This window comes from Schistocerca cancellata, chromosome 12, assembly GCF_023864275.1.
Source record: "Schistocerca cancellata isolate TAMUIC-IGC-003103 chromosome 12, iqSchCanc2.1, whole genome shotgun sequence".
Lineage (NCBI taxonomy): Eukaryota > Metazoa > Arthropoda > Insecta > Orthoptera > Acrididae > Schistocerca > Schistocerca cancellata.
In genome coordinates this window covers 147,132,806-147,158,909 of record NC_064637.1, presented here as the reverse complement: position 1 = coordinate 147,158,909, position 26,104 = coordinate 147,132,806, and the positions used below count along the sequence as shown (strand labels likewise).

Genomic DNA, 26,104 nt, shown 5'->3' with positions numbered 1-26,104 from the left:
CAGAATTTTTACAGGTCTGTTCTTTCAATATTTATAATTATGCCATATACAGACGCTTTATATAGGCATATGTGGTATTTGTGTGCACGAAATAACTATTTACAATTATTCTAAATACTGATTTACCTTTTTACAACTTTCACTTAATAAATATGTTTTTAGCTTTTAGCTAAATATACCAAGTGTCATTTCATGTGGCAAGCTGTTGTACAGTTCTGAGTTTTGGACTTGTTTTTCCTGTTTAGATATAAGTAGTGACTGGATCTTCTTTCATGGTCATGTATTGAACTGTTTGTAGCATACAGATGAAAATTTTTCCTTATATACATTATAATCTGGAAAATGTATCAAGTGGGACAGCCACAATTTCTAGTTTTTTTTTAAATAAATCAATACAATGAGCTCTATTGCTGTTATTTGTTATTATCCGTACAGCTCTTTTCTGTACCTTGAAGACAGACTGAATATTCCTATCACTTGTTCCCCAAAACATGATTCCATAACTGAGGTTTGAGTGTATGTATCCAAAACATATCATTTTGAGGTATGAAATATTGTGCACTGGTGTTAGTATTTGTACAGCATAACATGCTGTGGATAATTTCTTTGTTAATGTCCACTTCAGCTGACAATCTGCCTTCAACTCCAAAAATCTGGTATTCATTACACACTGTATTACATCATCATTAATTATAATTTAACATCACTGTGTATTTTATTCAACTGGAAGTATATATAATAAGTTTTCTTTATGTTTAAAGTTACTTTATTTTTCAGTGACCACTTGTGAACATCTTTGAGTTGCCTCTTCTGTCAACTGTGTTGGAGTATTGACTATGATCACTATCTTGCTGTCATCAGCGAATAGTATTCTTTCCCCACATCTGATACTCTGCAGAAAATCATTAACGTAAATAAGAAAAAAGGATTGGACCTAATATACTACCTTGTGGGACGCCTCTATTAATATGTTTTGGATCTGATAAGTGTTTCAGTAGAAACTCTTTCTGCAGTATGTGAAATCTCAGCATGCTACATCCGGTTTTCTAGGTAGGACTTAAACCACTTCTTAACCACACCTATTATTATCTAGTAACTCTAATTTATGTAATAAATGTGGTCCACTGTATGAAATGCCTTTGGTATGTCAAAGAAAATTCCATTCACGTGGTCGCCTTCGTCCAGTGCCTTAAGAATGACCTTTGCAGTCTGGGCGATAGCCGATTCTGTACCTCTTTTGGGCCTGATATCATGTTGTTCTTTGCAAAGAAGGTTATACTTATTTAGATACTACATTAACCTATTTTTCATTACTTTTTCGATAATTTTGGAAATGGTGGACAGTAGAGAGATAGGTATGTAGTTTTTTTTACATTTTCTGCGTCACCATCTTTAAGTATGAGTATTATTTTCGCTTACTTTAGGTGCTCGGAAAAACATCCAAATTTGAATGATTCCTTGATTATTTTTGTTGATGGAGCTTTTATGGAATTTGCACATTTTTTAAGAACACAGGCTGGAATTTCATCTAGACCAGTCGATTTTTTGTGGTTTAATTTATTTATAACTTGTGCGACCTCTTTCTCTTTTGTCGGATAGGTTGATCCTAACGGCAAAACGCACTGTACTAGGCGTCTTGGTTATTTTATCTATGTGTTGACTCCATTTTACCTTGTTATCGCCCAGGATCCCAAGAAATTTTCCACAAGGTGGCTCATTAACAGCAAATAACTAGTTCGGGTTCGACTACTATCGATTTTCGTGGTCGCACCGATTAGCACATCATTTTGACGTCACTTCTGCGCCAGATTCGAGTGACACAAAGTTCTGTCAGGAAACTGTGGAGGGTGACGTGTGGTTGTCGTGTTCGGAACTGATGCCGTCGGAGGCAGTGTCAAGGTGTGTAAGTACTGTTGCTAAAGTTAACTGATTTTCTGATCTTCGATGTGCTATCGCTCATGTTATTTGCGTGATTTGACATTTAGCTGTTGATGTAAACTGTAAGGAAGGAGAAACTTTTGCGCTAATGTATTTAATTTCATGTAGCATGGAAAATAAACTCGAACCAGATGCGGTAGGCGGTGACGGATCAAAAGACAAAACTGTGGAAAGTGGTGAGTACATTTGGACTTTTGTATTATCTGATATTAGTGACGGAGCTGTTCAGAAGTGCAGTACTTACATTATTCGTGTATTGTAACACCATAACCCTATAACACTGAAAGGGTGGGGTGCGCCAGAAATGTTACATTGTTACTGAACCATCGTAAGTTTTACTACTCCATATTTTATTCAAAGGAAGGCATTATGCATAGTTTAGGTACTAGATAATTGAAGTTGTAAGCTCTCCAATTATGCCCTGTTTTACCTCCTACACTTTCAGTACTGTCGAGAACCCCGAATTAATATCAACTGCAATCGTAAATCTTACGAAGGTTTTATAGTCTGGACGTAAAGGAATTCTTTGTGTCGCGTGGACTTAATGTACGGCGATAGGTAGCAAAGTTGGATGTTTAGCTTATTGATGCGTGACTAATGTGCCGCCGGACACGAAAACGTTATTTGCTTTGTGTTATTGGCTTCATTCAAAACACAGAGAGAAGTTGCATTTAGTGCCGGAACAATCAACGGATTTGACTTACTGCATTATAAGGGACATATGTTGGTTTCGTGTGTTTCGTCGCATGTCTTCTCACTGGCGCTCATAATTACAAAACCAAGTGACCCCCGCATTCAATTTTCAGTTTGTACTGATTTATTCGAAAAGCTAGGAACTGACTGTCACCTACAGTGGAGATGCCATCCGGACTACAATGTATTAAAATAAAATTTAAAAAAATAAAAAATAAATAAATAAAAAATCGTCTGTGTACTACAAAAAGTCCAGCACATGACCGTGAAACTAGATCGTCACTACTAAAACCTAAACAGGAAAATCAAGTAAACACAGAATAGTATGCTATATAATGGCCTACGACTGTGACGGGCTGCAGTGGGACATTATACATGTTAATGAGCTGTCTGTCGTTACCTAAAGGCTAAAAACATAGGCCTACTTATTGTGTGAAAGCTGTACACTGTAGGTCTAAGTATTTAAAATGACTATAGCTAGCCACTTCATGTTGTTGAATACCTGTAAGTACTGAAAGAATCAGTTTATTTCATAAACATTGTAGCAACAATTGACAACATTGATATGATTTGTACTTTTCTACAGATGAAAAAATGTCAGTCGATCAATCAATAACAATTAATAGCACAGGGGAGTCATGCCAAAATGTACTGTTGAGGTAAACACCTTTAAACACTAGAGTAAGAGTTCTGACAAAACCCTTTTAAATTTATTGCTTGTAAATTGATAACTTTTGTGATCTGGTAAAAAAAGACTAAGCATGGGCAAATTCAGAATTTGATAGTCTCTTTTACCAGTATGGACAGTGAAAAACATTGAAGTTCGGTGTTGCCTGTTATCTGTTTAATCACTGTATGCTGTTTAATATATTGTGAAAAATCTGTTAACTTATGCCCTTTTGTAAGACTTACATGAATTTCTTCTTTGTGCATTGTAAAAGTGAGCCTACTTTATAAAGATATTATGTATGGTAGGAAATATGAAAGTGCATATTTGAAAACATTCTACACTGTTTCAACCACATTTTCAGAAGGTGCAGGAAGAAGCTGTCTTTCACACAGACCGAATCTGACAGACTTATCAGATGAGTTACTGCTGATGGTGCTACGACTACTGCCACCTCGCGACGTGCGTTCACTCGGGCTAGTGTCGTCAAGATTTGCTAATGTTGCTGCTGACCCTTCATTGTGGGTATCTCCAGATTTCAGTCATGTGAGAGGAATGACTTGCAGACAGTTCTGTGAACGGTACATGCCATTCTTGGGTCCGTGGACAACATCGCTGACTACTCGAGGTCCTCTCCTGTTCGTCGGAGTAGCGAGGTACTTAAATGATGAGGCATTAGACAGGTAAGCTACACACTCTTCAAGGGGGTTTCATTTCAACAAACATGGTGAGCAAATTTAAAAATAGCAGCATTCTGTCCAAAAAGCTTTAGTACATGCAATATCAACTAATTTGCTAAGCATACACTGCAGTTAACATTCTGGATGAAAGTGACTTGTTGATTTCAAAGGTTATTGATGATGAAATTGGAAATACAGAAGCGTCCGATCCCACCCGTCTGCTTTGACCCATGACGTCACAAATATGGCGGAAAGGACCATAAACCACGATTCCAATATGGTGCATATGTCATTACGTACACATTGAGGATGAAAATACACCAAAAAAAACACACGTTCCACAAAAAGCCTAATGACACTAACAGGTCAAGTGCGGGAAATAGGGGGTTTTTAGGTGGGAACAAACTAAATATAAAAAAAATTTAGGCACCCACCCCCATACAGAACCAAGCAAAACGACAAAAATAGAAATCACAAAACTCCCCAAATCCCACTAAACACAATATCATCTGGAATCGGACATTCCCTTGACCTATATAGCTCAAAAACATCTCCAGATACCAATACCAACATTCACAGCCACACATTGGGATCGAACACTTCCCTTGACCTGTTATCCTTAAGACATCTCCACATACAACCGACGCTGTTCTGAGACGCCGGAACTTCAAGCCAGCCTCATTTCTTCACGACATACTGAACACTTCACGATTTCATCCAAAAATCCGAATAGTTGAAGAAATTTTATTAGAGACAACGCACTGTCCCCCATCATAGCAGACAACCGAAAACTGTTGACCCTTTGTCATATCCATACCTACCGAAGACATAAAAAGCAATTTACCAAATTTCACACACGACGCCACACTCGCAGACTAAACCAAAAACATCACCTAACAGTACTGTCTACTGGCTTCCTGTGCTACACACCACAGATTCACAAAACTGAGACACTGCTTAGAAATTACCACAATATACAAGAGAATAAGGAACTACCGTTAACTGTCTTATGAAGAAATATGCTTCGTTAGACACACCTGTCACTACTGTGTGCTGAACAGTTAACTACCAGTTACATCAAAGTAAGACATCTCTGAAACGAGAACTGTCAACATGTCGGAAATTACAGAGTATGGGAACGGTTCGAGAAATAGTGTTTAGATATTGTGGGTATCGAACTTTACAGAAAACTGTGGGTCAAATGAAATAGAACATGCACTGTATGTAGTCAGTGCTCTGATCAACTCTATAAATGGGGTATTGCGTAATCTGAGTTATAACTTTGATGCACTGATACAATCTATTACACTTACTCTGATGAACTTAATAGCTAGTTTCTCCATCTTTGCAATGAAATACAGGGTGTTTCAAAATGAATATAGGGGTTTTACCAATTTGTAGCATATATTACATTGAACTTAAAACTATAAATTGTACATCAAATGAAAGAGCAACTCAAAACACTTTTGTTTGTATATCTCTGCACAGAGGGAAGAGTAGAGAATAATAGAGAGTAACTGACGAACGCATTGAATGAGTGAGAGTATTTCTTGTGGAGACCCGAGAAACTCCTTCAGAACACTAGTCATGAATTAGCAATTCCTGTGAGTCTGAGTGGAAACTTTTAATGAGACACTTAAACCATGTCCTTATTGTTTTCAGTTCTTACAAGTTCTAAAGCCTACAGACTATAGTTTATGTGCCAACTTGCAAATGAAATGTTATTACATGACGATGAAAATCTTCTGGATCGTTTCGTCTTCAGTGACGAATTACACGTCGCTTGGTGGAGTTAGGGAAACATACACGTCATTGTCATGCAACAACTGACCACATTATTGTGGGCAGTGGTCATAATGTTTCAGCTTATCAGTGTAAGAGTGTGTAGTGTGTCCTGTGATGTATAAGGGCACATAGAATGATTTTATGGATGTGAATGCCACATTGGTAGTGTAAATTAGATGTGAATTATTTAGTAATTTTATTTTGGTTTTATGTAGTGACATTCATTGTATATAATAAATGTACTGCATGTATGTGCCATTTGGATGATGATGATGTCACAGGCTCTCACTTAAATTGACCTTTACCTTTTTAGGTCACAGTTTCTGTTGTCGACTAGAGTGCAGTCCCACTCTTTGACCCGACCCCCCCCCCCCCCCCTGTGGGTCCAGGGGCAATAACAGGCCTGAGATATTCCTTCCTGTTGTACGAGGCGACTAAAAGGAGTTTCACATGTTTCAGCCTTTTATGTGACTGTCCCCTGTAGGGTTTGATCTCCATTCATCAAAATTTTCCCGAAGAGCTAGCCAATTGGCAAAGGGTGCCTTACATGGTGCATTGTGTCCATCGTGCATTGAGATCTTTAGCCCACTTTCTCATTGTCGCATTGCAGTCCCGCCAATTCTCCACCTCTTGGGCGAGGACATGTTCCTGGGTGTGTTTCCCACCATGCACTATGCAGTGTCGCTTTCTGCATTGACAGTGACCATGGACTTCTTTGCACAGTTGTGGTGGGGCCGCCATGTACCCGTTGGTTGTACCCCCTTGATCACACAGGGATCGCTCTGCTGATGCCTGCGCCATTAACTCCCCACATATGCCCAGGGATAGATGCCCATCCCCCTGGAGCGTTGGGACTACCGGCAGTGGCCATCCTGCCAGGTAGCCTTTGCTGCGGCTGGGTGGCGCCTGTGGGGGGGGGGGGGGGGGGGCTGGTCGGAGAGGGTGGCATCAGGGCAGATGACATGCGATGAAGCATAGTCCATCATCTCTTGCTCGTGGTGAAACACCAGCAGTCTCTAAGGGATCACTGGCTCAATTCCACACACATAAGTATGACCCCAAATCGTTCCCCTCCCTGGCCACACTATGGGAGGAATGCCAGGCTAAGGATGGTAGTGGATATTATTTGCCCCGGTACCTTATATGTTAGAGAGCTGATGGGGAATCTTTCATGACGGTGAAGCCTCAGTTTTTTTTGAGCATTTAGAGGACAAGTTTGGGGAGGTGGAGGGCTTGTCCAAAATGAGATCTGGGTCAGTCTTCATCAAAACAGCATCCTCTGCCAAGTCACAGGCATTACTCACTTGGGAATAGCTGGGGATGTATCTGTAACCATCAACTCCACCAACCCCAATCACCTCCAGGCGCTGGAGGATATCATATTTCACAGGGACCTTATTTTCTAGTCAAATGATAAGCTGTGCACCTCAGTGTTGGTGCGGCGCCCGATTGACAGTGGCCCATGTTATTCTGCTCTGGCCTTCTTTGGTGGCCCTGCGACTTCATCTTCTGTTGCCAGACTCGTTATCATTGATTTTAGCAGACAACGCGTCATCGGCTGATTTGGTTTTATGTTTCGTTCGTGAGGATGGGTTTTATCATTCGATCTGAGTTTTAGTGCCTGTCCTTTGTCTTTTTGTGGTTTTAGGGTGGAGGTTTTAATGTGTTGCAGGGTGGCTGGCTTTTCCTTTTCATTTTTGTGGTTGGCCAGCCACTGTAATCTGCTTCCTTGTTTTACTCTCTTCTGTTTCTTGTATCTCTGTTGCTTTCTTGTCCTCTTTTGTTCCTTTTAGTGTTCGTTGCATTTCCATCGTTCCTGCGGTTTTTCCTTTCTTTCTGTTTTGTTTTGTCTCTTCTATTTTATTCTCTCTTGTGGCATTATTTTGTTATGAACAAGCCACTGATGACCTCATAGTTTGGTCCCTTCCCCCTCTTTTAAAACAACCTCTCTTTGCACAGAATGTATCCGAATCTCGGTGATTACGTGTCTGGGGAGTTCATCAGAGAGCTGGATGCACGCTGCCCGAACCTCAAGTCGTTGGTGCTGTGGGACCAAAACATTGACGAGAAGCAGGTACGGCCAGGGACGCTGCCGAGCAGCCTCGAGTTCTTGGCGTTCCGCCGCTGCTGGCTTTCGAACCCGCGGCTGGCGGAAACGTACTTCATGGGCTGCCACACCACACTCCCCCACCTGGGGGAGCTGGAGCTACACAGGTGAGGCACATGTTTCTGCAGAGGGGATCAGCAGTAAGTGGTGAGGCAGAAAAAAGTTTCCTACTTTTACTGCATCAAACGTGGTTGTTCCCCACAACTGTGATTTTGACCTAGTCTACCTTTATATAATACAGGGTGTAATGTCCTGGGACAAATGGGAAATCTGGGAAAAAACCTAGTAATGTTTTAGATTTCTTGTAATTTTTCATTGTTTTCAGCTAAATTTTTGTAATTTTGCCTTGTAAGAATTTATACTCTTGCAAGGAATATTACTTTAGGTCATCGCTGCAGCAATAAAACATACACAAGAGAATAACACCAAAATAAAACTTCAGGTGCAAATAAAATGCACATCTTACAACAAAGAATAGTGCACACACATCGGTCTGCTGATAGCGAAATGTCAAAGGCCTTAGGACAAAGATTTTGCAGTACTTAGTCATAACAAACTGCTTTTGCTGAGTGTGAAGTCACAACTGTTTACATTTTTCACTGGTTGTGTTAAAATATTGCGCGAGAGTCTGTGCAATGATGTTCTGAAGTCATGGAATGTTTAACCTTCATTCAGAACATATTCGAAGACGAGTTTCTTAAAAAATTTTGGTCCCAAAAGATCAGCCATTTGTGCAGTTATTTAGAATTTTGCTTGCATTTTCATGCCTAATATATCTTACAGGGAAATACGTGCTAAAAAAGACCCAGCTTGAAGATTAGTTTTCTGTATTTATTTTAGTTCTTTCGTAAATTACAAATTATACACTAATGAGGGCCAAAAGTATAACTGCCCTTAAAGTGAGAGTTTTCTTGAGCAATTTCACATGTAATGGACTTTTCTATGGAAAAGTGGAAGTGCTTGAACAAGCACATGTTCAGCCAGGTAACCCACAAAATATTCAATGCACAGCAGAGAAATTTACATTCGTGCTTGTGCTGCTGCAATTTAAGCTGTGTTTCTAGGATTCTACCCAACCACACACTCACAAAAAGAACAGCAAGTAATTGTTGATGACCAGTATTATGTGAAAGCTTAGCTTTTCTTGATGAAAAATATTATCTAGTGGTATTTTGCAAAGCAAGAACACATATTATCGAACCATATTTTCTGGAATTGAAAGTTCGCTACTTTCACCCACGGTATAATGTATTTTCACATGGATAGAAATGCAATTCCACCTAGGTGTATTTCTAACCATGAAATCTGTGAAAAATTAGATATTTTTATATTCTCGTCCACATATACATTAGTGTTTTTAAATCTATCTCTTACCTGCAGTTGCGATTTCGGTAAAGTCTACCTTTAAGTAATAGCTGACTAAAATGGATCGATGCATTGCCCCTATTAAAGGCCCCTACACACAAACCAATTTATCAGCTGGCCTACTGATTTCGTGCCAGCCTACACACGTCTCAACCGAATGCACTCGGCAATTACATTGCCGCCCTGTTGTGATTTGTTCATCTAAAGTTCATTGTGTTTATCTTGTAAGAGATCCCACTTTGCTTTATGCAAACAAAATCGGTGTTTTGCCTTGACTGTTTTAGAGTTAATAATGCCATATACAGCTGAGAGAAAGGAGTGGGCAAAGAAGTGCTAACACAAGGAAGGGAATTCACCCACATTCTGGTACTTACACATCTGGGATCAGCTGATTTTCATAATTATCTAAGAATGGACGAATCATGTATTTCGGAGCTGCAGATCAGCATGAAACCATTCTTTACAAAAAAGAATGCAGTCGTAAGGTTGTAAGCTGCAAAGAGGCTGTTAGCTAAATTAAAATTTCTAACAACTGGCAGGAGTTAAGTGGACCTCAAATTCGGTACCGTTGTATCCCCACAATCATCAATTAAAATAATGCCTGAACCCTGCAACATGATTTATAGTTCACTGGTAACACAAATTAAACAAAACAAGACATTTGTGTAAATGTTGTTAGTTTATATATGTATGTAGCATAAAAGATGACCTGTAAATGTAAGTTTCATTTCAAAAACTGGAAAATCCAGGATGGAGTGTAACATTATTATGAAAAGGAAAGTTGCTACTCACCATATAGCAGAGATGTCGAGTCGCAGATAGGCACAACAAAAAGACTGTCACAAATAAGCTTTCGGTCAACGAGGCCTCTGTCAAAAAGTGGACAACGCCTACGTGTCCACTTGTGTGCAGAATCAACTCACACACGAGAGACTGCAGTCTCTGGCAGATGATGCCACACAGTAAGCAGCAGCAGCAGCAGCGCACGATGGGAGTGGAAACTGGGTGGGGGTAAGGGGAGGTGGAGAGGGGGAGGGATAGTAGGGTGTGTTGCTGGGAGCATGCAGGGACAAGGTGGAGAGGGTAGCTGGGAACTAGATGGAGGGCAGGGGACTGGTTTGGGGAGTGGGGGGGGTGGAGCGAAGTGGAAAAGGAGAGAAGTAAAGAGACTGAGACTGGGTGTGTTGGCAGAATGTGTAGTTCTGGAACGGGCACAGGGAAGATACCAGATGGATGAGGACAATGACTAATGAAGGTTGAGGCCAGGAAGGTTATGGGAACATAGGATATATTGCAGGGAGAGTTCCCACTTGGGCAATGCAGAAAAGCTGGTGTTGTTGGGAAGGATCCATATGGCACAGGCTGTGAAGCAGTCATTGAAATGAAGGACATGGTGTTAGGTAGCGTTCTCAGCAACAGGGTGGTCCACTTGTTTCTCGGCCAGTTTGGCGGTGGCCATATATGCGGACAGACAGCTTGTGGGTTGTTGTGCCTATATAGAATGCAGCACAGTGATTGCAACTTAGCTTGTAGATCTTAGGACTGGTTTCACAGGTAGCCCTGCCTTTGATGGGATAAGTGATTGTGACCGGAATGATGTATGTGGTGCTGGCAGGATATATGGGACAGGTCTTGCATCTGGGTCTATTACAGAGACATGAGTCATCAGGTAATGGGTTGGCAGCAGGAATTGTGTAGGGGTGGACAAGTATGTTGTGTAGGTTCGGTGGACGGCAGAATACCACTGTGGGAGGGGTGGGAAGGATAGTGGGCAGGTCATTTCTCATTTCAGGGCACAGGAGGTAGTCAAAACCCTGGCAGGGAATGTAATTCAGTTGCTCCAGTCCTGGGTGGTACTGAGTTACAATGGGAATGCACCTCTTTGGTTGGGTGGTGATACTTTTGGAGGTGGTGGTGGACCGGAAAGATAAGGTATGGGAGATTTGTTTCTGTACAGGGTTGGGAGCATAATTACAGTCTGTGGAGGTTTCAGGGAGACCCTCGATATATTTAGAGAGGGATCGCACGTCCCTGCAGAAGCAGTGGCTAGTGTGTATGGAAGGGACTTCTCGGTACGGAACAGGTCGCAACTGTCAAAGTGGAGGTTTTGCTTGTGGTTAGTATGTTTCATATGGACAGTGGTACTAAAGTAGCCATCTTTGAGGTGGAGGTAAACATCTAGGAAGGTGGTGGCTAGTTAGGTTGAGTAGGACCAGGTGAAGCAAATAAGGGAGAAGCTGTCAAGGTTCTGGAGGAATGTGGAAGGGTGTCCTCACCCTCGATCTAGATTGCATATGTGTCATCAGTGAATGTGAACCAGGTGAGATGGTTGGGTTTCTGGGTTTGCAGGAAGGACTCCTCTAGATGGCACACGAATAGGTTGGCATAGGATGGTGCCATGTGGGTGCCCATAGCCATACCCCAGATTTGTCTGTAGGTAATGCCTTCAAAGGAGAAGTAATTGTGGGTGAGGGTATAGTTGGTCATGGCAACCAGGATGGAGGTTGTTGGTTTGGAATCTGTTGGGGCTTGGAAAAGGTAGTGTTCAAAAGTGGTAAGTCCATGTGCATTAGGGATGTTAGTGTAAACGGAGGTGGCATCACTAGTGACAAATAGGGCACCATGTGAACTATGGAGAGTAAATGGAGGAAATGGTAGATATCTTTCAGATAGGAGGGTGGGTAGGTTAGGGGTAATAGGAGAGAGATTCTCTGTGGGGGCACAGTAACCAGCCACAATTGGGTGTCCTGTGGGGGTGGATTTATGGACTTCAGGAAGCAACTAGAAGGTAGGAGTGCAGGGAGTGGCAGGGGTGAGAAGAGAGGACTTCAGGGAGAATTTCTGGGATGGGCGTAAGGATTTGAGGAGTGACTGGAGATCCTGCTGGATTTCTGGAATGGGGTCACTGTAGCAAGATTTGTAGGTGGATGTATCTGATAGCTGGAGTCCTTCTGCCAGGTAATCTTTGAGATTCAAAACGGCAGTGGAGCCTTTGACTGCAGGTGGGATTATAAGATCAGAATCATTTTTAGATGGTGGACTGTGGTTCTTTATGTGGATGTAAGGCTAGTTTACATGTTGAGGGATTTGTTGAATGGTGGTGATGTTAAGAAAGTGTGGAAAGTTAACAGGGTGATTTGGGGACAGTGGGCGTGGATCACGGTTGTAAGGTTCATTTCAACTTCCAACAAGGAAGACTTCACATAGTGGTGGCGCACATCACCTAAGAAATACATGTACAGATACGTAAGAAATGAAGTATTTAGCAGCAATCAGACCTAGGAAAGAAATTCCACACTTTACTCTTCATAGCAGAAAGCTTTCACTTAAAACAATGAAACAAGTACCATGTATTTTATAAATTAAGGTCCACTGAAAGTCGATAGGGGTTGGCTCGACAGCACTACACGTAGCAAAATTTGTTGGGTGGAGTGCTGTGGGCTCAGCTGTTGGGATTTTCTATCTGCCCAACAAAGGTAGTTTGTCAGTTGTTCAAAACACCTAAACATATAAAATGTGTTGGTCAGTTGTGTGGGTAGGGACCTTAAGAGGGTACTGTCCATGTGTCAACCCCATTTATACAATGTGTCCCATAAGTAGAGTCCACACAGGATACATTGGCCGATGCACTGGGTGGGTTCATTTGTACTGATATTATTTGCCCTCTTTCGGCTGGTCGACGTTGTGCTGTGATAGAATCGAGGCACACTACCTGCGATCTTTTTCAAATAATTTTACAGGAACTAGTCAGTAAAAAAATATCATTTTTGTGGTACCGACAGCTTTGTGCGTCAGCATCATGTTGACATGACCAATATTTAGTTCATGATCATAGTTATTGTGATCTTTGAATTTAAGAAAGACAATTTACAGAATTCGAAAATGCAATCAGGAATAGGGGTTGTTATGACTTTGAATTTGGTGCATATACCTTTATATAAAAGGCAATGTCCTGACTGACTCATCGGTGCCCAGCCCAAACTGCTACGGACACACACTTGAAGTTTGGGGAAGGTATGGATCTTCTATTGTGGGCACAGTTTTAGAAGGGATTTTTTGAAATTTCACCTCAAAGTGTACAACTAAAAGTTGAGTAGCTTTTCAGAAAAAGGTGGCGCTTGCCTTTATAAATCGTGACAATTACTTCAGAGAAATAAAGATGCCAAAATAAAACAGTTGTCACAGCCAAAACAGTTAAGATACCTTTCTACAATAATTCATAATTTATAAAATGCATTAACTTCTTAATTATAGATTGGATATTGCTGCTAACATTCTTCCTGGTTTGTTTCCTTAAGTCAAACAGTAATAATGATTATATTTCTTGGTACAATTTTTATAAGTCACACACTGGAAAAACCAGTATGGAGTAAAGACAGTACAAGTAAAGGATAGATTGCTTCTCACCATAGATGTTGTCACTGTTAGGTATGACAGAAAGACTGCTATACATTTGAGCTCTGGGTCAACAGCCTTTATCTACATTAGTGGCAAGAGACAGTGGTCATGTATGAGAGAGTAGTGCTTAGGTCAATGTATGTTTGTGCATTTTCTACTGTGCCTGTTCGCAACTCAGCATCTTCTCTACATGGTGGGTAGCAGTCTATCTTTTTCATAATATTGTCATAAGTTTGTATAAGTGAGAGTTTGGGTATGTGTATAGCCATTGATCATACTTCTGAATATAAACTATATTTCATGACAACTTCACAATAATTCATCATAAGTGAGATCGAAGTTCAATTATTGCAACTAATTTAGTAGTGAAATACAGTGACGTGCTTATTAACCTTCTGGATGTTCTTGATCACTGTAGACTTCATTCAGCAATTCCTGAGTGATGTCTGTGTGACATTGTTTTTGCTCTAAATTTAACTATTTCAGAACAAACTGCTACACATTTTGTGCCCAAAACATCTGCCAAAAATTGCTTGGCATGAGCAAAAGAATCTGCTGACATCATAAGCAACCTCTCTTATGGTGATTCAGCAATTTTCCAGAACCATTCTTTTTTGTACTTGTACACTGTAGTCAGTAATTGATGTGGTAGCCCTATCTTAAGTGTATTCTTGATCCCCTTTGAAACATTTTTTTGCCAATTATAAATTCTTCTTTTTTGTAATGGATTCACCAAAAGCCGCAGTCAACATTTCGAATGTGGTGCAGCACTTTTTCCTTTTCAGATTAATAGAGATTTGATCCATATTTTTTGAAAGGAAAAATTCACTGCTCATTTGAAAACATATATAACCTTTTTGAGCTTTAACAGCTGAAAAATGCGGGAACATGGATATCAACAAGATAAAATATTGAAAACTGGGTGTATAAATCCTGTGAAATTAAAAAAAAAAATAAAAATGCTGTTAGTTTTTGATCAAATCTCTTTCATTGCAAAGTGGTAGTGTATGATTCAGTTGGCCAGGAATTGGAGTTTTTCATTGAGACAGCCTACTGTTACTTTACAATGGTGACTATGTGGAAAAGTGCAACTGTGGTTGACTGCTGATAATTAAACAATTTTGTGACCTCATTTGTCCTTCTGTCCTATTGGAGGTTAAGGAAAAAGCCCTTGTATGAGCTATATGTATGCACTGGTTTTGCACTCAGAGGATTGTTTTAGATGGAGATATCTCTGAAATCTGCCAAACACAGTACAGGGTGTCTCAAAAGAAAGTTTATATTTGATGTGTGGAAATAAAATAGAGGTTATAGGCTACTGACAATCTTTATCATTGAAGTATACAATTCAGGGATTGGTTTCTTAAAAAGGTAATGTAAATGAAATCCAGCATACCTACAGTACTCATATAAACAATGATCAACATGTTGCATGACGGCTGAATATGTACACTCTGGAATGGCTGCCACTTAACTACAGATATTTTCTTTCAGTTGCTCCAGAGAAGTCGGATTATTGACACACACTTTAGATTTGACATGTGCCCATAAAAAAATCCTTGGGGCTAAAGTCTGGAGAGTGTGGGTGCCAATTTGTCTCACTTCCTGAAAATCAATTTGTCAGGGAAAATTTGACGAACTCGGAGTACAGGTGCATTGGACACGTGTGTCTGTGGCTGTGTCCTGCTGAAACCACATTCTTTGGTTGTAACCAGGAAAGTTTTGCGATTCAGGCACAAAAAAGAAAAAAAATTAACATAGTGACATCACATTCCAAAATAACTGTAAAATCACGACTGCTCTTGACCTCAGATAAATATCAGTTTTTCCTCGAGCTGACATTGCAGCCCGTAGATTAACTTTTGGCAAATGAAGGGGTTTATTGTGCTTCTGTTTAGAATTTTTTGCACTCCAGTAATGGCAATTTTGGTTATTGACATGACCGTTCAGGTGAAAATGAGCCTCGTCGGAAACAGATATTGTTAAATGAAGGGCACTGTCGCATCATGTCTGGCATCCTGAGGCTTTAATTCTTGCATCAAATGTGTTTTGTAAGGGTGCAGTTTATCTTTTTGCAGAATTCAGTGCAGTGATGATCTATGCATATTTAAAGAACTTGCACACCTACGAATGAAGAGGTTAGAATCTTCACGAGTGGACCAATTTTCATTCTCCGGAGTCTTCCATTTTTTATGACTGCGGTTGCCTGGATTTTGGTTTAGCCAGTGTTGAACATGTCTTCTCAAATGTTTTGATCCATTTCTGGATAAGGGGAACATTTGAAGCATCATTTACTTTATGCAATCCATAATCACTGCAAAATTTCTCCCACACTACAAACATCGAATGACTGTTTTTTGTAAACTTCTTGCACAGACTGTTCAGTCTGCGCCTGAGAAGTGCTCCACATCGACTGAATTCCTAAAGGCCAAGCAAGTGATGAATGTACCCTTCATTCGTCTGATTTTTTGCAAGTGTAGAGTGGTTTTCAGATATACACTTTCTTTTGAGACACCCTGTATTATTTCTCAAGAATGCTTTACATAAATTGTGATTGTGTGTGTGTGTTTACATGTGGTGACACAGTGTAATTTGTACAGAACATTTGTCGCTTAGTGGTACTGGCGTGTGACTGTTATGTTTCTGCTTTTGCCCGGTGCAGGTGCCCGTGGTTCTCCCCGAGCTCGCTGCTGTCGCTGAGCAAGTGTGCAAACCTGAAGGTCCTCCGCATCACACACTGCCCCGGCATTCACTACTCGCTGCGGACAACCAGCCTGGCCTGCATGTCTGGCTTCGGGAAACTGAAGGTTTGTGTGGCCTCACTGTGTGTCCAGCTGAAATCAGTGTCCCATCTACACTGAGGTGACAAGTCACGGGATGCCTCTGGATGTTGTCAGACCTTCTGCCTGGCGTAGTGCATCAACTAGACGTAGCACGGGCTCAACAAGTCGTTGGAAGCCCCCTACAGAAATAAGCGATGCGGCCTCTACAGCTGTCCATAATGGTTGGTGTTGCTGGTGCAGGATTTTGTTTACGAACTGACCTCTCGATTATGTCCTATAAATGTTAGATGGGATTCGTGTCGGGTAACCTGGGTGGCCAAATCATTCGCTCAAGTTATCCACAGTGTTCTTCAAACCAATCGCAAACGGTGACATGGTGCACGGTTGTCCATAAAAATTCCAGCATTGTTTGGGAACGGTGGAACAAGGGAGCCAGACCCCCTGTCACCTAAGTAAAATTGCACAAGACCTAGTTGCTGTCTCGTGAAATTGAAAAATATTTTGATTTTGGATCATACCACAAAAATGGGGTACGCACTACCGGTAGTCAGCAAGGCTAACGGCAGATTTAAACTATGTATACATTATCGGCTATTGCCCATCCCCTATTTAGCCAAGACCAATATTGTTAGCCTTGAGTGAGCTCAGTTGTTTCATTAATTGGTTCAGTTCTTACTTGGTGTTGAATTTAATGGAAGTGCTATTGTTCATTGTTTTTATAATGTGTGCTGTTGTGATAGTTTCTGATTATGGATACGTTTGTAACAAGAAAGGAGAGGAAAACTGATTCTGAGTGTCCACTAGAATTAAAAGTTAAAAAATATGTATCCACTACTGTTACAGCCTAATTACATATCTATAGCAGTTTAGTGTTAGCACTAGAGATATTCGGAGCCTCGTAGAACTTTGAGATTGCAATTCAGTATTTCAGAAGGCAGTGGAGTGGTAAATATCATTACAAATAACATTAAATTAAAATTGGTGCAGAAAAATACACCTGGATTTTTCTGACATCCAAAAATCACGTTGATCAAGAAAATAGCACTCAACTGGCGATGGTTGCATTTCTTTAAAAATTTGCTTAATATTCTATCATTAGTAGCCCAAATGTCAAAATATTGCCTAGTCTGGTCACCAGTCCAGCACTCAACTATGAAATCTGTTTTCAGTATGGAACAATGGGAGTTTGTGGAGAGTGGAAGGGGTATATGATTACAGAACATTCTATAGTTAATTTTTAAAAGCTTTTTTCGCGCGCGTGCGTGTGCGCGTGCGTGTGCGCGTGCGCGTGCGCGTGCGCGTGCGCGTGTCAAATATCAGGCATGATAAAAAAATTGTCAGAAGGAGTTGCTGCAGTGTGTAAGCAACTTACTATGACTCAGATGCGGGTATGTAAGCACCGACATGTAGCAAGGGGTGAGAGAGACACTTCTGTCTTTGCAGTGAATGTCTTTTATTGGCTGCCAAAGGACAGACACCAGTAGAGATCCATCGGGGAATGAAGAATGTGTACGTGACAGCACATCTGTTGGAAAAACCCCGTTGTGGAATGATCCACAAATTTCACAATAGCATGTCACCATATTGTAAGTGTGGTAACGCAGAGGTTATGTGAACTCAGATGGATGACGTTTGAGCAAATGTCCTAAAAAAAAACTCAAAGGGTCAACAGATTCTGGCGGACGAGAATGTGCAGCAAGCACATACAGATTTCTTCATGCAGCAGGACATTATTTTACCACACTTGTATCTTCAACATGGTGTGACAGTGGGTTGTTTACCTCAATGCTCACAGAATTTTGTCAGATTGGCACACTTATTCTGGACTGTATGTCCTTTGAATGGAAAATTGTTGATTATCCCTTATATTTTGAAAAGTACTGAACTTTGAAAATGAATTAATCATTTGTAGTAGCCCTCTATTAATCGTTCAATTTCAGAAGACTTGGGCCAACATTCACTTCTTTCTGGTTGCTACTGGCCTTAGCTTAGTGTGCAGAGTATCTTCATTGAACATATCAATAAATTTAAATCATTTCACACTTGACTACATGTACCATTTCCGCAGTTTTTAATGCTGTTGGTGCTTTTGTTTATGTAGACACAGTGAACACGAGAGTCCTCTGCTAGCTGAGGTCAACTAAGTTGACAATGCTTAAATCTGTCAGTACAGGCTGCAGCTGTTCCTGTTAGCTGATGTTTACTTAAAATGAACAGTTGGTTCTTATTATACTTCTTACCTTTTCTTTTTAACCCTTTCTTCCCACATTATGAATTCAGCTATGGAGAAACGAAAGTTCACTATTTTCTTCGTTAATACAATGCACTAAACACAAAGTTCTTCATAGTTTTGATCAAATAATTATTTTTATGCCTGTTTTTCAGGAACAACAGTGTGACTTGACAGTCGAATGAATTTTAAAAATTCCTTTGTCACAGTCTGGATTGTCTGCCAAAAAAATGTAATTGCAGTACACAAGTTTTTGAAGTTTTAGGCTCTAATCAAGGCACACATTGTAGCCTCATCACAACATGATCTGAAACAAAGGAAATGAAAGGCTAATAATAATAATTAAATCTGTTTCATTTATTTTAGCAATATAAAAAGCAAAAAAATAGGTTAGTATTTTTTAATCTAGACAATTACATTTCTTCTAGCCCCTAGTGTTTGTGGGAGTCACACATTTGTATCAAGGTAGATTATTAATTTGAGACATAATTTGTTTGATAGTTACCATTGTCAGAGTGATAATATAAGCACAATCTTCACCATAGTACCAAAGAAATAAGAAATCTCAGATAAAAGAAAATGAACATAACATTTATTTTGGCAACTAGTTTAAACATCGACGTCATCTTCAGACCCATACACTTGTCAGCTGCACAATGTCCGTATCTCACCACTGACTTATATCATCAGCCGCATGCAGTTGTCAACAAGTGTATGGGCCTGAAGATGACATTGTTACAACATTGAAACAAGTTGCCAAATAAAATAGACACCTTAAATACAGCTGGAGGAATTTCTTCATTTTTAATATAAATTTATACCAGCTGACGTCCCACTGTCCTCCATTTGAAATACGGATGTACGAAGACTTTAGTGGATCTGTTGCATCTTCTCAGTGCTCTGCCCATAAAACTTAGTCTTTGGTTTGCCTTCCCCACACCATTTTCTGGGTGTTATTTCTAATTTAAACTTTCATTATTGTAGTTCCTAGAAATTTAGAGTTTAACGGATTCCTTTTAGCACTTGTATGGATAACCTCACACGTTTCATTATTTAGTGTCAGTTACCAATTTTTGTGTTATATAGATAACTTTTCTAAATCAATGTGCAGTTGTTTTGATCTTACAATGTTAACAGACGATAAACGACAGCATCGTCTGCAAACACTGAGTGACAGGCACAGTGGTTAATACACTGGACTCGCATTCAATGACAGTTCAAACCCACTTCCGGCCATCCTGATTCAGGTTTTTCAGTGATATCCCTAAACCCCTTCAGGCAAGTGCTGTGATGGTTCCTTTGAAAGGGCACAGTCACTTTTTCCCCATCTTTTCCTAATCTGATGGGACCGAAACTGTTTGGGCCTCTCCGCTACATCGACAGAACAATCTGCAAACAACCTAAGACAGCTGCTCAGATTGCCTCCCAAATCATTTATATGGATAAGGAACATTCATGACTATGTAGAAAAGTAGGTAGAAGATGTAAGTTCATTTGTGTTTTTCTTCAACCTATTACATTTTTTGATAGTAAAATTATTGTTACTTGCTGACTTTCCCTCATATAAAAACAAAACCGGCCACGTAAACATAGTCTTAAAAGAAAACTGGAGTGGTGTTTCATTAATTAACCCAGTTAGTCCATACTTCTATGTACTACTGTTCATTTAAGTGTTTCCCCCTCAGGTCACCCCGTATTTTAATTTCGGTGTGGGAAGTGCTCTACAAGTGAACGTGTGCCGCAGGTGCTGGACCTACGCCGCACACAGGTGGGGGACCAGGAGCTGATGTTCTTCAGCCAGCTGCAGCAGCTCGAGGAGCTGCTGCTGGAGCAGCGGCCCCCGGTCGTGCTGTACAGCTCGGACGCCTCGGACTCGTCGGACGACACAGACACCACCAGAAAAGTGAGTCTCCGGGAGTGCCCTTGCTTGTTATGCTGGTGCAATGAGTTAATGTTAAGTAAGCAGACTGCCAGATGTGTTGGTGGGAGTGGGGGGAGTGACTGAGCCTCTGTAAGGTGAGGAGGAGCCAAACAGGAGGGATGAGGGGGGAGGGGTGGGGTGGGGGAATGAAAACAACTGGCTTTCGGTTATATCAATTTCTTTCTTGCCATTTGTAATAATCGTAGAAATTGAATAAAGATGGAAAAATTTTGACTCGGTTTCAAGGTGTGTATACATTTAAAATATTAAATTAATGTTAGAGCTGGTGTGCCTGTGTATAAAGTTTGTCGCAAATAACATTGTTTTGTATCATTCCATTGTTTTAAAATTACAAGACTGTACTTCCTCCATCATTAGTGCTTCAGCTAACACAGTAACAAGTTGTTGCCATATGTCGAAACTGAGCGAGGTGGCACAGTGGTTAGCACACTGGACTCTTATTCGGGAGGTTGACAGTTCAAACCAGTGTCTGGCCATCCTACTTCAGGTTTTCTGCGATGGGTTTTACTGATAGTAGTAATCACAAAACTGAGAAAATATTTCAGTTAATTCACTTTTTAATCTTAAGAGAAGTGTCCTGATTTGCCTTGGCTTCTGCTTTCCAAACTACATCCTGTTTGTCATTTTAAGAGAAATGTCCCAGTTTGTCAGACAAATATTATGGCAACCCTAGTTACTGTCAACACCATAATTTTGTGTTGTGAGAGCTGTCAACTATGTAGTTTCATACTGTACTGGTGATGGTGAGGCTACAAGGGACCATCCTTTGGGCATATCCATCGGAGTGGAGGCGGGGGTCTGGGGTTTTGACCCTACGGTACTCCTAACAAAAGTCTTCCTGTGCCAAACATTTCTAAACTTCCTTTTTTCTCACTTCTTCCCTGATTTTTATGCATCATATGAAACTGCTGAAGAGTGAAGTGGAAGTGTTTAGCTGCTACTGACTAATAAATCCGTCCAAGAACCTTCAACATCGCAGAGCATCAGAAATCACTGGTTAGTATATTAAAAAACTAAAAGCCCGCCTCAATTGCGAAAAAAGCACCTAGTCTTAAGTTTTAACCTATGTTTCGGCGTAGATAACTACACCTTCTTCAGAACAATAAAACCCACAAGTACCTAAAAAGACCTTTGTCAATGATTAAAAGAACACCATAGCTATACATTTATAATTGAAAAAGAAAACACAAACAGTACATATGTACAAAGTCAAAACCACTACTTAACTTAATGGTGTACGCTCCACCTCACACTGGCGTATGTTTGATGGGCCATGACCAGCCATAAACTGCAGCTACAAATGGTTGCTCACTTACAAGCCTGATGCACTACCTATGCACATGCGCAAGACAAGGAAGTTACTTGAATGCGCATGCGTATACAAATACGAGAAAGTTTAAACATGCGTCGTGGCTAAATAGCCCATAAATCCCCAGATCATCAGATTTACAATTATGAAGAACAAAGAAAGGTGCGAAACCTTCAAAAAATCTGTGGCTTTCGTACTTCCACCTTTTCAACCATCTAAGACTCTAACATTAGTCCTGTTTTCACTAGAGTCAGCCAGTCAAATGCAGAAGTTGACACCTCAGAGGGGGAGGGGCTACAAGGGATGAGGAAAAACTGTACAGTGAAAACTGAAAAACCGAAACTGCTATTTTAGTTCTGAATGACCAGTATTTTTCTATATTCGTTTGGTCACAGTTATAAGTTTATTTTTTACTAATAACCAAGTAAAAAAACAGAAGTATCAATTAGCTGTAGCAGCAGTGCTAAAATGTTCATTTTTACTTCTTTTTTTAAAAAAGAGATTTTTATTCATAAATCTTGCAGAGGTTTGAAATAATGCAATGAGTAAAACACATCTCCTAACGCACACAATTTCAGAAAATGTGTCTGATGTACAGGAGACACATCAATGTTAGTTTGCTCATTTAAAATTTCGTTACACGTACAACAATACTTTGTGGAGCATTTACTTATTTGCAGTTTGTCAAACTTACAGTATTTACATCTGCTATAACTATCATAAATTTTTATTCAATTTTAGGGATCCAGCTCAAAGTATCACTTCGTCCTTCACGAAATCTTCCACAGAATAGTAGCATTGTTCAATTAGATAATTATGTAACTTACTTTTTAAAATATTCATAGTCATTATGTCACACCTTTTTATTGTGTTGTGAATTTTCATGGCTATATACTGAGGAGTCTGAGCACACGGTTTTAAGCCATGAGCCATGAGGTGAGCATAAAGTTCTCTTCATGTCTTGTCATATGAGTGTTAAAGATGATTTTTTTAATAGATCAGCTCTGCTGTGTAGGAAAACAACCACCTCAAAGATGTATAAAGAGGGGACGGCTAATATTTTTAGGTCTTTAAATAATGGTCAACATGATGCCCTCTGCTGTGCAGAGCACATGTCGCAAATGATTCTTCTTTGCAACTTTAAAATTCGTCTAACAGTTTCCCGAGTTTCCCCAAAAAATTATTCCATTTCGAATAACTGATTCAAAGTAGCTAAATATACCATTTTCCTGGTGGCCATACCAGTGGCTCAGGCTAAAATTTCCATTGCAAATGCAAGGTTGTTTAATTTATTTGCTAGATATTCTATATGAGAATTCAAACTCAGTTCTAAGTTTATTTCCAGGAACCTGACTGAGTCAAGTTCTTCCTTAAACCATTTTGACTGAACCATGTTTCCAGGTTACTTAATGTATTCATGACACTCTGTGGTATATTGTCAGAATTTTCATTTTTAAGTAGGGCAGAAGTATCATCTGCAAACAAAGTTAAATGAGTATATTGAGATGCAAGTCATTTACATAGAACAGGAATAAAATTGGTCCAAGGATTGGGCCTTGGGAAAACCTTGTGACAGTTTTCCACTCGGAGAAAAGATATGCTCCATTTGATGTGATTACTACCCTTTGTTTCCTCTCCAAGAAATATGATTCAAACTATTTCAAAGTAACATCCCTTATTCCATACCTGTTGAGTCTGAAAAGCATCAGGGCATGGTTTAGAGTCGAATGCTTTTGTAAGACCACAGAATATTCCTGCGACCTTAGCTTTCCTATCTAGGAATGAAATAATTTTTTCGATAAACTCATTTTTTTGCCTTGTTGGGAGGCCAAGTTGGTTATGTGAAATGATATCATTCTGTGTAATGAAGCTTTCTATCTGTAAAGCAGCAATTTTTTGAAATATTTTTGATATGACAGGAAGTATAGAGATGGGGTGATAATTTCCTATATCATCTTTTGAACCTTTTTTAAACAACGGTTTTACTTCTGCATATTTCAAGAGATCAGGGCAGTAACTTTCTTCAAAGGATTTGTTTATTATGAAAGAGAGAGGATGCGCTATTATGTTGTAAACTTTATTTTGGTGGGTATCCCATCCCAGACAGCAGAGTTTTTGTCTTTTAAGGAGAGTATGACTCTTTTTTTTTGAGACATTCACTGGTATTGCCTTTTAACCCAAAACCATTTACTTTCTGTTCATAATTTGCTATGTCTAAATCAGATTTTGCTGCATTTATGAAGTACTCATTGACACACTCACATATTTGAGCTGGATTTACAACCGATTTTTCCTTAAGTTTGATTTCTAATGTCTTGTTTATGATTTCGGACAGTTAATTCAGACTTAAATACAGACCATACTGCCCTTGTTTTATTTTTCTGCCCTCAAATGAATTTATTTGCCATTTCTTTTGAAGCTTTCACAACATTTTAAAAAATAGTTTTAATAGTTTCTAACATATTTTACAAACTCAGGATCTTTGTTGTACTTGATTGTGTAGCTTCCTTTTCCTCTCACTCGACATTTTTATTCCTGGTGTGATCCATCTTATCTTACTTGATGTTTTGCTGTAATATGATCTTGGCAGGGAAGCTTCATTAAATACTTCAAGAAAACTGTTCAAGGATGTACTAAAGCTTTCATTTGTTGAATCACCATCCCCAAAACACCACTTTACTTAGTTTCTCACAGAATATTTCAATATTTTTTTATTGAAACCTCTTCTGATAAGTTTTTCTTATGTTGATCAGTTTTTGGCAGTGAAACAAATAAGGCTGTGTGATCAGAAAGTCCTAAGTCTAGACAGAATTTATGTACATTATGAAAGTAGTAATTTGTTACAATGTTGTCAGAGCATGTTGCAGAGTCAATATTTTCTCTGGTAAACTCCATAAAATTTAGTTTAAAACCAGACTTTTTAATACAATCAATAAATGTTATTGATTCTTTGTCATTTGCAGTGTTTATATTAAAATCTGCTGCTGTTACAATTTTTTTCTTTTCTTTCTTAAGTTTATCTAGCAAGCACTGGAATTTAGAGAGGAATGACGCGACTAAAGCCCGTTCTGGAATCATATAAATTGAAATGATCAACATATAATGGTCTTTAAGCTCTACGCAACAACTTTCAAATATACAATCTTAATTTAAACAATTAAAATCTGTTTTCACTTCATATCTTGTATGAGAGTCCATGAGTATGCAGCAGCCTCGGTGAGATTTTTTCCTCCCTGAAATAACTGGTTGCAACATTGAAGTTTTCAATTTTATTTAAAATATTTATTGTATTAGAGCTAAGCCAGTGGTTATTTAAACAAATAATTTTTATGTTTTTAAGTTCTGAAAGAAGAATTTGTAACTCGTAGTGTTTGTAGCTTAGGCTGCTGGAAGATTTAGAACTTAAGCCATTTATATTCCAGTGCATCAAATAAGAACTTTTGCTTGTTTTAATGGTATTAAGCATACATTTTTGTAGACACTCTTTAGATTTTTCAGCTAACAGGCATTTTTCTTTTACATCCCCTCTAGTAAATATTAGTTTCCCTTAGTTTTAATGATTTTACAAACATCCATAAACATTTTGCTGAAGGTCATTGATCCTAATCTGTTAAGATGCAGTCCACCCTTGGCTATACATTCCTTGCCCAAAAACTAATTTGAGTTTATAAATATTGCACAGTGTCTGTCACAACACTCATTAATTCTGCAATTGATTCAACTGACATAACTGTCACTCACCGACCTCATTTTTATGATCCTGCTGATCACTATCCTGGAAGGAGGTTAAATTTTTCTGGCTGATCGGATTATATTTTTTGATTCGTTAATAATTTCCACTTCACTGTATCCTTGGAGGGAATTTGTTCCAACATGGATGAAAATGGCTTTGTAATTTTTGTTGGCTTCTTTCTTGATGTTTTCTCTTGAATTTGCAGTATTTTTGAAATAGTTACTGAGCCGATGGGACCTAATTCCTGGATGGACTTCAACTTCACAAGTTGACACTGACATTTTTCAACATGGAACTGCCAATTATGAGAGATTCATTTTCAGCTATACTTCTAATATTATGACATCTTTTGTTGTTGAACTTTTACATTTATATGTAGTATTTATGTCTACTGAGTCTACACTTTGTTTTAATTTATGTGATGTGAAATGCTCGTCTTGCAGGGAGCTTGCTTTTGTATCCCTCTGCAAATGG

The 26,104-nt window shown here is 39.3% G+C and overlaps 1 protein-coding gene across 1 annotated transcript in view; it reads left to right on the top strand.

Moving 5' to 3' along the window:
• The first annotated feature begins 1,855 nt into the window (after nucleotides 1-1,855).
• LOC126109533 (uncharacterized) overlaps nucleotides 1,856-26,104 on the top strand; it is an 80,007-nt gene continuing 55,758 nt past the window's right edge. Inside the window, exons 1-6 of the mRNA XM_049914552.1 lie at nucleotides 1,856-1,903; nucleotides 2,047-2,114; nucleotides 3,663-3,981; nucleotides 7,723-7,977; nucleotides 16,296-16,440; nucleotides 20,391-20,549. Coding sequence (XP_049770509.1) covers nucleotides 2,048-2,114; nucleotides 3,663-3,981; nucleotides 7,723-7,977; nucleotides 16,296-16,440; nucleotides 20,391-20,549 — 945 coding nt within the window. The 5' untranslated portion in view covers nucleotides 1,856-1,903; nucleotide 2,047. The remainder of the gene's footprint in view (nucleotides 1,904-2,046; nucleotides 2,115-3,662; nucleotides 3,982-7,722; nucleotides 7,978-16,295; nucleotides 16,441-20,390; nucleotides 20,550-26,104) is intronic.